This window comes from Rhinoraja longicauda, chromosome 30 (genome assembly GCF_053455715.1).
Source record: "Rhinoraja longicauda isolate Sanriku21f chromosome 30, sRhiLon1.1, whole genome shotgun sequence".
NCBI lineage: Eukaryota > Metazoa > Chordata > Chondrichthyes > Rajiformes > Arhynchobatidae > Rhinoraja > Rhinoraja longicauda.
Window position 1 is genome coordinate 24209198 of NC_135982.1, and position 16299 is coordinate 24225496.

At 45.9% G+C, this 16299-nt stretch overlaps 1 protein-coding gene across 1 annotated transcript in view; it reads right to left on the reverse strand.

Annotated features, from left to right (window-relative positions):
- tnfrsf1b (tumor necrosis factor receptor superfamily, member 1B) overlaps positions 1-4756 on the reverse strand; it is a 29326-nt gene extending 24570 nt beyond the window's left edge. The window contains exon 1 of the mRNA XM_078425148.1: positions 4627-4756. Coding sequence (XP_078281274.1) covers positions 4627-4689 — 63 coding nt within the window. The 5' untranslated portion in view covers positions 4690-4756. The remainder of the gene's footprint in view (positions 1-4626) is intronic.
- Positions 4757-16299: the final 11543 nt, after the last annotated feature.

Sequence of the window (16299 nt, forward strand, 5' to 3'; positions counted from 1 at the left end):
AGAAATGTAATATAACTCCAGCATGCTGTAGCTACTGTTGGACAGGGTGTGCTACTGTAGGACTGTAACAGATCTGGATGGTAGATAGACACAAAATGCTGGAGTAACTCAGCAGGTCAGGCAGCATCTCTGGATAGAATGAATGAGTGACCTTTTGGGTCGAGACCCTTCTCAGATCCTTCAGTTACTCCAGCATTTCGTGCCTATCTTTGGATTAAACCAGCATCTGGTGTTACCTTCCTACACACATCAGGATGGTAGTTCAACACCACCATCCAAAGAAGAATTAGTGATTAAAAGTAAGTGCTAGCCTTGCTGGTGAAACTCACACTCAGAATAAATGTCAAATAAAACCAGCAAGCAGCCGACTGGTTGTTGTACCCGGGATAGTCAAGTCAAGTCAAGTCAAGTCAAGTCAATTTTATTTGTACAGCACATTTAAAAACAACCCAGGTTGACCAGAGTGCTGTACATCAGTTCAGGTACTAAGACCGAACATACAATGGCACACAGACATAACAGCACATACATAAACAGTTCACAGCGCCCCCTCAGAGGGCCTCAAACGCTAGGGAGTAGAAATAGGTTTTGAGCCTGGACTTAAAGGAGTCGATGGAGGGGGCAGTTCTGATGGGGAGAGGGATGCTGTTCCACAGTCTAGGAGCGGTAACGGCAAAACGCAGTCACCCCTGAGCTTAAGCCTAGACCGCGGGATAGTGAGTAGCCCCAAGTCGGCCGACCTGAGTGACCTGGAGATAGAGTGGTGGGTTAGAAAGATTTTTGATATGGGGGGGCAAGCCCGTTTAGGGTTTTGTATGTGAATAGGAGGAGCTTGAAGTTGATTCTGTACTGTACTGGGAGCCAGTGGAGAGAGGCCAGAATCGGGGTGATGTGGTCCCTTTTACGGGTTAAGATTAAGACGTTTTTAATTTTAGAATTCACTGAAGCAAAAACTTGATCTGGTTCTAACCTTTCCTTAGGGACAAGGTACAGCGTGGACAGTGGGGGGGGAACAGCAATGCAGCAGACAGCTTACACAAGATACAGGGCAAATGGTGTACAGATCAAGAACTGCCACCTTTGGTGTAGAAGATAGGATACAGAAGTAATACTATATGGGATTGGTCACAGCACAGACAGGTAGTGTAGAGGACAGGGTACAGGACAGGCACAGCACAGATACAACAAGGTACAGATCAAACAGTGGACAGAACAGGATAAAGTGCAAACAGTGTAAAGGAAAAGGCACAACACAAGCAGTGTACGGGACAGTACAGAGTGCAAACAGTGTACACGCCAGTGTCCAACACAGTACACGTGTTCCACGTGGATATGGAGTGTGAGAGGCTGCAGCCCCTGTACATTTATCTGAAGGGGCTGCTCCTCAAGTTTTGGTTGCATTTTAGTCCCACGATTCTGCTATTTGGGCACAAAGCAGGGAGTGGGGAGGGTCGATCGGGAGAGTGGGATCTCCCTGTCGGTCTGCTCCTGGGCCTGGCCAAGATGGGATCTCCCTGTCGGTCTGCTCCTGGCCAAGATGGCCATTTGCGGGTCCAGGCAGCGGGTCACACCAGAGTCGGCAGCCTGCCCCGCTTCCAGGCCTGTGTCCGTGCTCGCGTGTCCCTGAAGAGGGAACACGCGGTGTCCACGGGGACCCTAAAGGCCTTCCGTGAACACTGGTCGCCGCGGGCAGTCGAGTGCATTGGAGATAAAGATGCCACTATTGTATTATAATGATTGCTTCATGCAATGCGACTATTGAACAATTTTTGTACCTTCTGGTGCACTGTAATATGCAATTATTGAATAAAGCCATTGGAAGAGGAGAAAAAAGTATACAGGATAGTATGCAGTGTATACAGGATAAGGTACAACACAAATAGTGTACAGGACCATGCACACACAACACAGTGTACACACAACACAGTGTACACGACCATGCACACACAGTGTACAGGACCATGCAAACCACAGTGTACAGGATGGACACAAAATGCTGGAGTAATTCAGCGGGACAGGCAGCATCTCTGAGGAGAAGGAATGGGTGACGTTTCTGGTCGAGTCCCTTCTTCAGACTGATGTCAGGGGAGAGGGCGGGACAGAGATAGAATGTAGTTGGAGACAGTAAGACAAGTGGGAGAACTGGGAAGGGGAGGGGATGGAAAGAGAAAGCAAGGGCTGAAGGCAAGGGCTCAATGTTCATACCCCTGGGGTGTAAACTACCCAAGCGAAATATGAGGTGCTGTTCCTCCAATTTGCGCTGGGCCTCACTCTGACAATAGAGGAGGCCCAGGACTGAAAGGTCAGACTGGGAATAGGAGGGGGAGTTGAAGTGCTGAGCCACTGGGTGCAAGTGAACCTCTGCCTCACCTGGAAAGACTGTCGGGGTTCTTGGATGGAGTCGAGGGGGGAGGTAAAAGGGACAGGTGTTGCATCTCCTGCGGTTGCAGGGAAAGTACCTGGGGAGGGGGTGGTTTGGGAGGGAAGGGACGAGTTGTCCCTTTATCTCCCCCTCGACTCCATCCAAGGGCCCAAACAGTCTTTCCAGGTGAGGCAGAGGTTCATTTGCACCTTCTCCAACCTCATCTACTGTATCCGCGGTTCCTAGTGTCAACTCCTGTACATTGGCGAGACCAAGCGCAGGCTCGGCGATCGTTTCGCTGAACACCTCCGCTCAGTCTGCTTTAACCTACCTGATCTCCCGGTGGCTCAGCACTTCAACTCCCCCTCCCATTCCCAATCTGACCTTTCTGTCCTGGGCCTCCTCCATTGTCAGAGTGAGACCCAACGCAAATTGGAGGAACAGCACCTCATATTTCGCTTGGGTAGTTTACACCCCAGCGGTATGAACATTGACTTCGCTAACTTCAGATAGCCCTTGCTTTCCTCTCCATCCCCTCCCTCTTCCCAGTTCTCCCACTAGTCTTACTGTCTTCGACTACATTCTATCTTTGTCCTGCCCCCTCACCTGACATTGGTCTGAAGAAGGGTCTCGACCCGAAATGTCACCCATTCATTCCCTCCAGAGATCCTGCCTGTCCCGCTGAGTTACTCCAGCATTTTGTGTCTGTCTACCTTCGATTTAAACCAGCATCTGCAGTTCTTTCCTACACCGTGTACAGGATGGTGTACCACACAGTGAACTACACAGAATGGTATTCCACACACGGGTACAACACAGTGTACAGGAGAGTGTACCACACACGGGTACAACACAGTGTACAGGTTAGTGTACCACACACGGGTACAACACAGTGTACAGGAGAGTGTACCACACACGGGTACCACACAGTGTACAGGAAAGTGTACCACACAAGGGTACAACAGTGTACAGGAGAGTGTACCACACACTGGTACAACACAGTGTACAGGAGAGTGTACCACACAAGGGTACAACAGTGTACAGGAGAGTGTACCACACACTGGTACAACACAGTGTACAGGAGAGTGTACCACACACGGGTACAACACAGTGTACAGGAGAGTGTACCACACACGGGTACAACACAGTGTACAGGTTAGTGTACCACACAAAGTGTATTACACCAGGTCCTGAACACGAAACACTTTGTGTATACAGTACGGTATTGGCAACACGAGAAACTGCAGATGCTGGGATCTGGAGTAAAACACAAAGTGCTGGAGGAACTATCGCGGGTCAGACAGCCCGACTCCAGCACTTTGGTCCAGTGGGAAGTACTGTGTTAATGACACAGTGCAGATCCCGGCTAACAGTACAGTTTGGCTCTCAGTGACCAATTATGTTGAAAACATTCTTTGCTGCAATATCCTGTACGTAAAGGCAGATCTGGTCTCAGCCCTTCCTTCCTTCAACCCCCTGACGTTCGTCTTGAGTCTCTGCCTCTGACCGATTCCCTACTTTTGAGGATCATTCAATCCAACCATATGGGGTTTTTAAATAAACATTTTCAAAGGGCTCTCCTGAACCGAATCAGAAACTGAAAGCTACTTATAATCTGAGAAATAGATATGATTTCTGTTTGAAAGTTTGGAACCCATTCACTTTAAAACTAGGATTAAGAATTGGAAATATATAAATTCAGGATTGCTTTGATACCCTTAATAAGAAATTAATAAGAAATTAGCCGGAAGTGTTTCCTTCTTGACTCCAGGTTTCCTTCTTTCTTTCTTTCTTTCTTTCTTTCTTTCTTTCTTTCTTTTTCCTCTCTTTCCTCTTTTTTCTAACTGGGGGGTGGTGGGGAGGGGGGGTTGTGGGTGGGGAGATAATACAGAGCAATACATGTACAATTGAATTTATAATGTAGGTATCATTGGGTGCTATGAGTTGTAACATGCATGTAGGAGCCATTTATGTTATTACAATGTATGTGCTTTGTTAAAAATTAAATTAAAAAATTTTAAAAAAAGAAACGGATTCCGCTCTCGGTCACCCAGAGTTGGGAGGAAAGTTTAATTATTTAATTTGTTTTCTCTCTCTCTCGGCTGTTTATTAACATGTTCTCTGCAATTCCCCGTTACTCTCCACTCCACTCCACTCCACCTCCTCTAATAGTCGGCTTCCACCTTCTCCAATTCCTTGCTTGTACCTGGAACCTCTACTTCAAGAATCTCTTGTCAACCTCTGTGGAGAAGACACTCACTCACCTGTCGAGCAGCGACCCCGGGCAGCGCCATCAGGAACAGGTACAGAAGGCGTTGGGAGATCATTTCACTCCGGGCAGGAGGGCCGTGGACAGAGTGTGCTACCCGGGCGCTGGGAAACTGGCTGCGAGAGCCGCTGGAAGCGCGGAAATATTAACTGTGCTCGGAAACCCAACGTCAGATGACTCACTGGGGGTGTTGCCGACCATTGCACAACTTAAAGGGCCCTGCATCAGAGCCAACTTCCAACCCAACACAAAACTCGGGGGGAATCAGCCAGAGAAGCCCAGGAACATCCAATTCAACCCAGCCACACCTACATGGTTCACCCAGGGTCTCCCAGTGGCGCAGCTGGTAGAGCTCACAAGTTATAGGAGTAGAATTAGGCCATTCGGCCCATTGAGTCTATTCCACCATTCAATCATAGCTGACCTAACTCTCCCCCTCCACCCCATTCTCCTGCCTCCCCATAAACCCTTGGCACCGGTTCTAATCAAGAATTTGTCCATCTCTGCCTTACAAAAAAATCCACCGATGGCCTCCACAGCCCTCTGTGGCAATGAGTTCCACAGATTAAGTACCTCTGACTAAAGAAGTTCCTCCTCACCTCCTTTCTAAAAGAGCGCCCTTTAATTCTGAGGCTATGACCTCTGGTCCTGGAGTAATATGTGCAGTTTGAGGAAGGACATTCTTGCTATAGAGGGAGTGTAGCGTAGGTTCACCAGGTTAATTCCCAGGATGGCAGGACTGACATGATGAAAGAATGGATCGACTGGCCTTATATTCACTGGAATTTAGAAGGATGAGAGGGGAACTCATAGAAACAAAAAAATCTTGGACAGGCTAGATGTAGGAAAAATGTTCCCATAGAGTCATAGTCATAGAGTCCTACAGCACAGAAAGAGGCCCTTTGGCCCATCGTGTCCGTGCCACCCGTTACCAAACACAGTCTAATTTTAATCCCATTTTCCCGCATTTGGACCGTAGCCCTGAATGTTGTAGCATTTCAAGTGCCCATCCAAATGCCTCTTAAACGTTGTGAGTGTTCCCGACTCCACCACCACCCCAGGCAGTGAGTTCCAGACTCCAACCACCCTCTGGGTGAAAACGTTCTTTCTCACATCCCCCTGAAACCTCCCTCCCCTTACCCTGTATCTATGTCCCCTCGTTGTTGAACCTTCCACCAGTGGAAGAAGTTCCCCGCCATCTACCTTATCCATGCCCCATGTTGGAGGAGTCCAGAACCTGGGGTCACAATCTAAGAATAAGGGGTAGGTCATTTAGGACTGAGATGAGGCAAAACCTTTTCACCCAGGGAGTTGTGACTCTGTGGAATTCTCTGCCACAGAAGGCAGTGGAGGTCAATTCATTGGATGTTTTCAAGAAAGAGTTAGATAGAGCTCTTAGGGTTAACGGAATCAAGGGATATGGGGGGAAAAGCAAGAACGGGGTACTGATTGTGGATGATCAGCCATGATCATATTGACTGGCAGTGCTGGTTCGAAGGGCCAAATGGCCTACTCCTGCAGCTAATTTCTATGTTTCCACTACAGTCCTCTAGATTCTGACACGGTCTAGCACAAACTGAACCACATCGACAAAGTGAATTTTAACAAAATCAGCAGATGCTAACCGTTGGTGGGCATTTCACCCTGACTCAGGCAAATGTACCTGAGAAACAGAACAGAAAACAGCCAATGGTCGGCCCCCAATCTTCTACGGTTTCTCAAATTGCTCTGATAAGCTTTTGTTAATTACCAGTCTTGACATTTGATTGCATCAGATCAGGACGGTCTCGGGTGAGGTGTAAGTGTGGCAGGAAACCACTCAACCCCAATTAGATATATTAAAATGCTGAGGAAAACATTAGTATAGTTAAACAGAGAGCATAGAACAGTGCAGCACAGGAACAGGCATATCTAAAAGCCTCTTAACCACCACTAGAGTATCTGCCTCCACCACCACCCATGGCAGTGTGTTCCAGGTACCTACCATTCTCTGTGCTAGAAACTTGCCCAACATACCTCCTTTAAACTTTGGCCCACTCACCTTAAAGCTATGCCCTCTATTTTTTGACATTTCTACCATGGGGAAAAAGGTTCTGTCTATCTACCCGCCCCATGCCTCACATCATTTTATATATTTTTATCAGGTCTCCCCTTATCCTCCGACATTCTACAGAAAATAATCCAAGTTTGTTCAATTTCACGTGGCTAATATCTTCTAAACCAGGCATTAATCTGGTAACCTCTTCTGCACTCTCTCCAAAACCTTCACATCCTTCCTGTAATGGGGCGGCCAGAACTGTACACAATACTCCAAAGTCATACAAAACTGCAACATGGCTTCCTGACCCTTATACTCAATGCCCCGACCAATGAAGGCGTGTACATCAAACAACCCCTTTCTCACTCTGTCTACTTAGTTTAGTTTAGTTTAGAGATACAGCGCGGAAACAGGCCCTTCGGCCCACCGAGTCCGTGCCGCCCAGCGATCCCCACACATTAACACTATCCTACACACACTAGGGACAATTTTTACATTTACCAAGCTAATTAACCTACAAACCTGTACGTCTTTGGAGTGTGGGAGGAAACGAAAGATATCGGAGAAAATGCACGCAACTCAAGGGAAGAACGTACAAACTCCGTACAGACAGCACCCATAGTCGGGATCAAACCCGGGTCTCCGGCGCTGCAAGCACTGTAAGGCAGCAACTATACTGCTGCGCCACCAGGTCGCCCACGGCTACTTGTGTTGCCACTTTCAGGGAGCTATGGACATGGACTCCAATGTACATTAATGCTACGACGGCTCTTCCTATTAACAGCAGTGATGTTGTCTACATTGACAAATGGTAGGCTAAATAAAAGATTGTGGACTCTTCACCGCCCATATGTTAGAATCACTCGTCAGTCACAAGTGATGGCAAGACTGGACTGAATAGGCAATTGCAGAATGGAGTCAAGGATGCTCATGTCATGAACAACATGGCAACTGTGGAGGTCTTCAAAGTGGTCCTTCCAATGGGCATGGATTTCCACTCTGTCCTTGACAAGTTCTCCTTTGTTCTAAGATCTCAGTGGGCTGGAGTCATGAGTACTTATGTTTTCGATGGCCTTGTCAGCTCTGTAGATTCTGCAAGTTACGGGACCTCTTGCAGTCTTTCCTTCCATCATCTGTTCTCTGGGATTCCTATTGATGCACTCGTCACCTTCTTCTCACTGGCTACAACCATCTGTGTTTCATAGAAACATAGAGCATAGAAAAATAGGTGCAGGAGTAGGCCATTCGGCCCTTCGAGCCAGCACCACCATTCAATATGATCATCTAAAATCAGTACCCTGTTCCTGCTTTTTCCACCATATCCCTTGATTCCTTTAGCCCTAAGAGCTAAATCTAACTCCCTCAATTTTAAAATTCTCACTTTTTAATAAAATACAGGCCCAATTCCCACCCCTGCCCACTAAACCCCGACTTCAATTCTCTCCCTCTCTTTCTGCAACTTCCTCAAACTCTAAAGCCATTCAACATTTCTCCAAGTCTGACCTGTTGAAGATTGTCTACTTTAATCTTTCAACCAACGTCAAAAATGCCTTCAGCCATTTGAAATTGCCCCCTTAAAATATTCTACTTCTATCTCTCTGTTTCTCTTTGAAGACATCCATCCCTATGTATCTATTTCTCTAACAAGCAATGGTGCATCTGACCTAATATCTTAAGTAATTCTGTGTCAAGTTTAGTTTGCAAAGCAATTTGGGACATTTTTGTACATTAAAGGCATAACGTAAAAACAATTTTTTTGTTGCTGCTGACGATAATGATGAGGAGGAGATAATTTGGTGGGAGATTTTGCGTTTACCTCACTCAGAACATCGGATATTCAAACTGATGTTGTGTGCCCCCTACTGGCTTTCTTTAGTGTTTCAACCATGCAGAAACCAAAAAATTTGAATATTTCCATTTACGCATACTGTGGTCTGAAGAATACATTTCTTCACAAGTTCATAAGCAGAATTAGGCCATTTGGACCATCAAGTCTACTCTGCCATTCAATCGTGGCTGTTTGCCACAGGAGGCTGTGGAGGCCAAGTCAATGGATATTTTAAAGGCAGAGATATATAGATTCTTAATTGGTACGGGTGTCAAGGGTTATGGGGAGAATGCAGGGACATGGAGTTCGGAGGGAGGAATAGATCAGCCATGATTACATGGAGGTGTACACTTGATAGGCTGAATGACCTAATTCTGCTCCTATCACTTATGATCTATCTTTCCCTCTCAACCCCATTCTCCTGGCACTTCCCCATAACCCCTGATACCTGTAACCATATAACCATATAACAATTACAGCACGGAAACAGGCCCGTTTGGCCCTACCAGTCCACGCCGACCACTTTCTCTGACCTAGTCTCATCTACCTGCTCTCAGACCATAACCCTCCAATTCCCTCCCATCCCATCCATATACCTATCCAATTTACTCTTAAATAATAAAATCAAGCCTGCCTCCACCACTTCCACCGGAAGCTCATTCCATACAGCCACCACCCTCTGAGTAAAGAAGTTACCCCTCATGTTACCCCTAAACTTTTGTCCCTTAATTCTGAAGTTATGTCCCCTTGTTGGAATCTTCCCCACTCTCAAAGGGAAAAGCCTACCCACGTCAACTCTGTCCGTCCCTCTTAAAATTTTAAAAACCTCTATCAAGTCCCCCCTCAACCTTCTACGCTCCAAAGAATAAAGACCCAACCTGTTCAACCTCTCTCTGTAGCTTAAGTGCTGAAACCCAGGGAACATTCTAGTAAATTTCCTCTGTACCCTCTCCATTTTGTACTAATCGAGAATCTTTCAATCTCCACTTAAAAATATCCATTGACTTGGATATTTTGCTGTGGCAATGAATTTCACAGATTCGCCACCCTCTCACTAAAGAAATTCCTCCTCATCTCCTTTCTAAAGGTATGTCCTTTTATTCTGAGGCTGTGGCCTCTGGTCCTAGACTCTCCCACTAGTGGAAACATCCTCTCCACGTCCACTCTATCCAGGCCTTTCACTATTCAGTCAGTTTCAATGAGATCTCCCCTCATCCTTCTAAACTCCAGCGAGTACAGGCCCAGTGCTGTCAAACGTTAACCCAATCATTCTTGTTTTCCATTCTCTTTTCCATTCTCTTCCCAGCCTTGTAGCCACCACCTTTGTTGAAAATGGAGTTAATAATAATAATAATAATACATTTAATTTATATAGCGCTTTTCAGGAAACTCAAAGACGCTTTACAGAGCAACAAGACATAAAACAAACAAACAAACAAACGAACTGTCCTGACGGAGAAGTGGCGAACAAACAGCGCCAGCGTCCTCTCACGTCGCGGTCCAACACTAAACAATAAAGAACACAAGACACACAATTACAATTTAACACAGACAACCATCACAGTGATTGCTACAGGCACACCCTCACTGTGATGGAAGGCAAAGAAAAGTCTTATCGCCTCCTCATTCTTCTCCCGCGGTCAGGCAGTCAAACTGCTGCCTGGAGGCAATCGAGGCTCCCGACTTTTGAAACCCCCGCCGGGCGATGGAAGGCCCCAGGGCCGAGCCGAGCAGGCCGATGAAGGTCCTGAGCCTCCACCGGGCGATGGAAAGTGCCGCGGCCCGAGCCGCGCAGGGCGATGAGGGGCCTGCGAGCGGGTCGATCGAACCTCGCGATTCGGGGCGGTCGAAGCTGCTACGGCTGGAGCTCCCAAAAGCCGGTCGCCAGCCAGGGACCTGCGAGCTCCCGATGTTGCGGTCTACAGGGCCCACGGCCGAAGCCTCCGAGATGGTAAGTCCAGGCCCTGCGACCGGAACCTTCAAGGTCGATCCTAGCTGGAGGCCGCCGACTCCCCGGTGTTAGGCCGTAGCGCGAACGGAGATACAACACGGTAAAGGTCGCATCTCCGTTGAGGAGGAGATTTAGAAAAAAGGTTTCCCCCACCCCCCCCACCACCCCCCCACCAACCCCCCACCAACCCCCCACCAACCCCCCACCGAGCTAAAAATAGGTCGAGACATACATTTAAACGGTAACAATAGATAGACAGAAAAAAGACAGAGAGACTGCCGGTGAGGCGCAGCCACGCCCCTTTCAATCCTTTACATCCTCTCATCTCCCTGTCACACATCCTTGAATAATAACACTGACACAGGGTGAAGTATTTAGAACCTGACGCAAAGAACTGCAGACGCTGGAATCTTGAGCAAAACACCAAGTGCTGGAGGAGCTCAGCGGGTCAGGCATCATTTATGGAGGGAATGTTTAGCAATGGTTTTGGCTGGGACGCATCTTCAAACCCCTCACTATTTAGTGACTGTTGGATTAAGTTGCCACACTGAACCTGCTGCTTGTTAGTGGTAAGCACTGAAGTGAGTTTTACGTTTTAAAGCCAAAATTAGAATTTGAGTGTAAAGTTTCTGCCAGGCTGATGAAAAATCCACCAACCTTCAGTCGTGAGAGTCACTAACAATGAGCACAGGGCCAGCGGAGGACTCCAGGAACACTTCAACAAGAGGGATAAACGTTCAGTCAAAAATGTCAGTGAAATAACTCTGATCTTCATAATCCAGCAGCAGCGAAACCAGCCGATCACTTGGGATAGACAGGGTGAATGCACACAGACCTTCCCCCAGAGAAGAGGAGTCGGAAATTAGGGGGCATAGGTTTAAGGTGAGAGGGGAAAGATTTAATAGAAACCCGAGGGGCAACTTTTTCACACAGAGGACGGTGGATATACAGAACAAGCTACCAGAGGAAGCAGTTGAGACAGGTACAATATCAACATTTAAAAGACATTTGGACAGGTACACGGACAGGAACAATTTAAAGGGATATAGGCCAAATCTGAGTAAATGGAGTAAGCTTAAATGGGGTATCTTGGTCAGCATGGAAGAGTTGGCCTGAAGGGCCTGTTTCCATACTGTACAACTCGATGAATCTATAATACAAAGATAGGTTATTTATCTACCTTTGGCCCATCCAAACCTTTCCTCTGCATGCTTTTAGAATCATACAGGATGGAAATAGGCACTTCAGCCCAACTTGGCCACGTCAACCAAGAGGACAGATTGATTGAATTGTTAAGACATGCACCACTCTGTAAATATGCTATTTTTATTATGTTCTCATCCACTAGAGGGTGTTACTAACCATAGGGACCTAACAGACTGGTAGTTCTCCTATGATTCGATATTTGCCTTCATATGAAATTTCACATTGTAAAAAAGTGCCTTACAAAAAGCAATTGTGTCAGTGGCAAAAAAGGGATTAGGGGCTAGAGACTTTCAGACTCACAACGACAAAGTTATTTTCCCCACAGTATTTTCAAAAGCAAAGGTCTTTTTAGTAGTTGTAAGTTTATGTTTGTACTGCAAACTAAAAATACTCAAGGTTACCAACCTGGTGGTCTTTGCGTTTAAGGAATGGGTGACGTTTTGGGTCAAGACCGAGTCTGAAGAATGGTCTCGACCCAAAACGTCACCCATTCCTCCATCCAGAGATGCTGCCTGTCCCGCTGAGTTACAGTGGCACTTTGTGTCTAGCTTCAGTGTAAACCAGCATCTGCAGTTCCTTCCTACGTTTAGTTTGAGTTTGAGCTTGCGTTTAGTTTGAGTTTGTGTTTAGTTTATTGTCAGACATACCAAAGTACAGTGAAAAGCCTTTGTTGCGTGTTAACCAGTCAGTCTTCTCTGAACTCTGTACAGCTTGCCCACATCCTTCCTACAGTACAGTGCCCAGAACCGCATATAATGCCCCCTGGGCACTCTGTGCAAACTATGAAGACAATTGTGCCATATGCCTACTTTGCCGCCTCCCAGAATCTTACACACGCTTTTTAAATATACGCCTCAAAATGGGAACAAAGAACTGATGATGTTGGTAATCTAAATTAAACACAAAAGAATGCTGGAAATGCTTAGGTCAGGCACATCAAAGGGGAAAGGAATTAATCAACATTGTAGAGAGGGGATTGGATGGAGACACTGTGGGAACTTTATAAATCCCTCAAAATCCTTTACTCCAAGGGGAATAGCCCCAGTTTCTCCAAACTAAATGTGTTGCTAAAATCCATTCCTTGAATCATTCTTTAGGCCTCCTCTGCACCTTTTAAGGATGTTAGATTCCATCCAAATGTTTCTTGAACAGAAGAAGACACCATATTCTAACCAGAGCTGTAAAACTTGGTTTCCTAACCACAGCTGTGAAACTTCCCCTGATATCTCTCATTGTGAAATCTAGGATCTCATACACTATTCCTTCAACATGATCATACACCTTCTAAGATCCATACATGTGAACACCTTTCTCCTCTGTTCCTGCACATTTTAAAACCGGGCCATTATATCAGTATCAACTCTACCCATTCTTTTTGTCAAATGTACCAATTCACATTTCTGCATTAAATGTCTTTGCCTACTTCTGTGGCTGTTTTGTCAGCGTAACTGTGTCCTGCCACGGTCAACTGGACCCATGCACACTGTTTGCCATTTATCCCAGTTGGGTATTGTCAGCAAACTTTGAGGCATTACTCGGTATTGCACTTACCAAATCATTACTGGTGAACACCTGGCTGTGCTCATAATAGACAATAGACAATAGGTGCAGGAGTAGGCCATTCGGCCCTTCGAGCCAGCACCGCCATTCAATGTGATCATGGCTGATCATTCTCAATCAATACCCCGTTCCTGCCTTCTCCCCATACCCCCTGACTCCGCTATCCTTAAGAGCTCTATCTAGCTCTCTCTTGAATGCATTCAGAGAATTGGCCTCCACTGCCTTCTGAGGCAGAGAATTCCACAGCTTCACAACTCTCTGGGTGAAAACGTTTTTCCTCATCTCAGTTCTAAATGGCCTACCCCTTTTTCTTAAACTGGGGCCCCTTGTTCTGGACTCCCGCAACATTGGGAACATGTTTCCTGCCTCTAACGTGTCCAACCCCTTAATAATCTTATACGTTTCGATAAGATCTCCTCTCATCCTTCTAAATTCCAGTCCAGACTATTGCTACAGTCCTGATTCTCCTAAAGCTGCAGTACTGAGTAGAGTTTCCTGGAGAGCTGGCATGGTGGTGCAACAGTAGAGTTGCTGCCTTACAGCGCCAGGGACCTGGGTTGGATCCTGACTGCAAGTACTGTCTGTACAGAGTTCTTCCTGTGACCATGTGGGCATTCTCCAGGTGCTCCGTTTTCTTCCCACACTCCAAAGACGTACAGATTTGTAGGTTAATTGGCTTTGATAAATTGTAAAAATTGTCCCCAGTGTGTCGGATAGTGTTAGTGTACAGGGGGGTCGCTGGTTGGAATGGATTCGGTGGGCCACACAGCCTGTTTCCGAGATGTATCTCCAAAGTCTAGAAAAGTAAAGTCTAAAGCCACACAGTTGAAGAACTGATTCATAAAGATCAAAGCATTGTGATTTTTCTCTTTTACCACTGTGTTTACGGTCGTGCGTGTGCACAGTTCGTGACTTTATTCCCTCTTTGGCAGTTGATGTTCAATTGGAGTTTGCAATGGAGAAGGTGTGGAGGAGATGCACCTGGATGTTGTTGCCTGGAGGGGAGCATTGCAGTTATAAGGAGAGGCTGCATGGGCTGGGTTATCTTTCCCTGGACCAGAGGAGGTTGTGGGGTGAACTGATAGAGGTATGAAAATACCTCAAATTAATGAGTTGCTATCAAAGAAATTAAGGTACAAGTTTAAGGTGACAGATAAAAGGTTTCTAGGAGACCTGACGGAATTCTTTTCATACGGAGTGCGATAGGAGGCAGATACTCTTGTGATATCCACACATCTAGACAAGTACTGCAATCACCAAGGCATGGTAAGCTACAGACCTGACACAGTAAATGGGATCAGTGCAAGTAGGTCCAATGGGCAGCATGGACATGATGGCCCACAGGGCCTGTATTCGTGCTGTACACGAATGATGTTGTGACTCTAAAATGAATGAAGGTATTGTCAACAGTGTGGCAGTATCAAGTATACTCACCGATAAATCTTTCACAAAGCTCAGGTTGCATTTTGCCACGAGAATTCGGCTCCTGACATCATCACAGCCTTGGTGCAAACAGGGAACAAACAATTGGATTCCAGAGGCGATGAATGATGCCACAACCATGGTATAGGGAGATTATTTTTCTCTACACTCATTAATTCATTTTGAATCCTGCACAATAATAGTCTGTCCTCTTCAGGCTGTTCTTTGCTTTCACTGAAGATTGAAGCTAACACCCTGAATCTTCACTGAGTCGTGTTACAAAGCCTGCGATCATCTGACCTCCTGTATCTGGGCAGTAATGAATGACTGCTTGCAATTATTTCTTCTCACTGAGGAGCTTCCTCTATCAACATGACAGATTCCACTACCTATGCAATCCCGTAACGTCCTCCTCAATTTACCAGTGTACCCTTGAGTGAGGGGTAATCGCACTCAATCTGTGACAGAGTTCACAACAATTTTCCTGGATTATGATTAATCATTAAAATTAAACCACTGAACTGTAGGACTGAGAGCAGGGAACAACTTCAATTAATTTAACAAACTCCTCAAATAGGTTTTTTTTAAACAACTATGTCTTAGCACCTACTAATGCGAGGAAAATTGTCTGTTTCTTCTGCAATTTCTGGAGCAAAAGACTATCCAATTTTGTTCACAAATTCAACCCAGCTGAACAATTATAAGAATTTAAAGTAACAATTGTGGTCAGCTTTATTTGACTATTTCATGAGAAACTGTACAAGTATAAAGGAATGAAATTTCACTTGATCTCAACAAACCAAGCTCTTCCACATTTCCAAAGAAAATCTTTCAAAAGAAAATCACAAGTTACCTCTGAAAACATTCTGGTTAACCTTCACTCATTCTTGTCACCAATTATCACAACAGCGCCGCTCAAGATTATGTTGAGACATTCAGCAAAAGAAAACTCATGACTAAACAGTTAAACATTTGCTGCCAGGAACAAGACATGTTTTATTTGTGGTGGGACAGCGCCAGCATTTTGTGGTTATCTTCTGTGTAATTCTGCAGGTATTTCTTACACATTTTTATTTGTGCACTCGTCCACTAGAGGGTGCTGACAACAATAGAATTGGTTCTGTACATGCTTGTTCCTTGAAGGTTGATCATGCTGCATTGCACATTGACACAAGCCCCAACTTCTGGCTGTTAGAGAGTAACACTCACATGACAGGTTTATCACGCCTCATACTTTACATGCAGTTCGATCGGAACAACTTTCTCAAAGCTCCCCTGAAATCCAGTGTTCAAACGATCAGACACAGCTCCAAAAGTCAGTCGACGACACACAAAGAATGTCTGTAAAAGCCCCTTTTAAAATCTGACTCTAGCAAAACAATTATAAAACAGCCTCTGAGGCATCTCACCACCAAAATGTAGACGGTTCAGTACTGATACCAGAGGTTAAGCATGAGTACCAAGAGGGGGTCTCACTCACTGTGCCAAGAGGCTTGGTGTGTATCAGGGGAAGGGGATGCTCACAAGTGGACTGATGATGGGGCCTCAGAGCAGATGCTCGGGTGGGCCACTGTAAAGACTGTAGATCTCAGCACAAGAATCAAAGAGCTCACGTCTGGTGACTGTGGAATGCAGAGGTGGCAGGGATGTGCCTCTCCTGGTA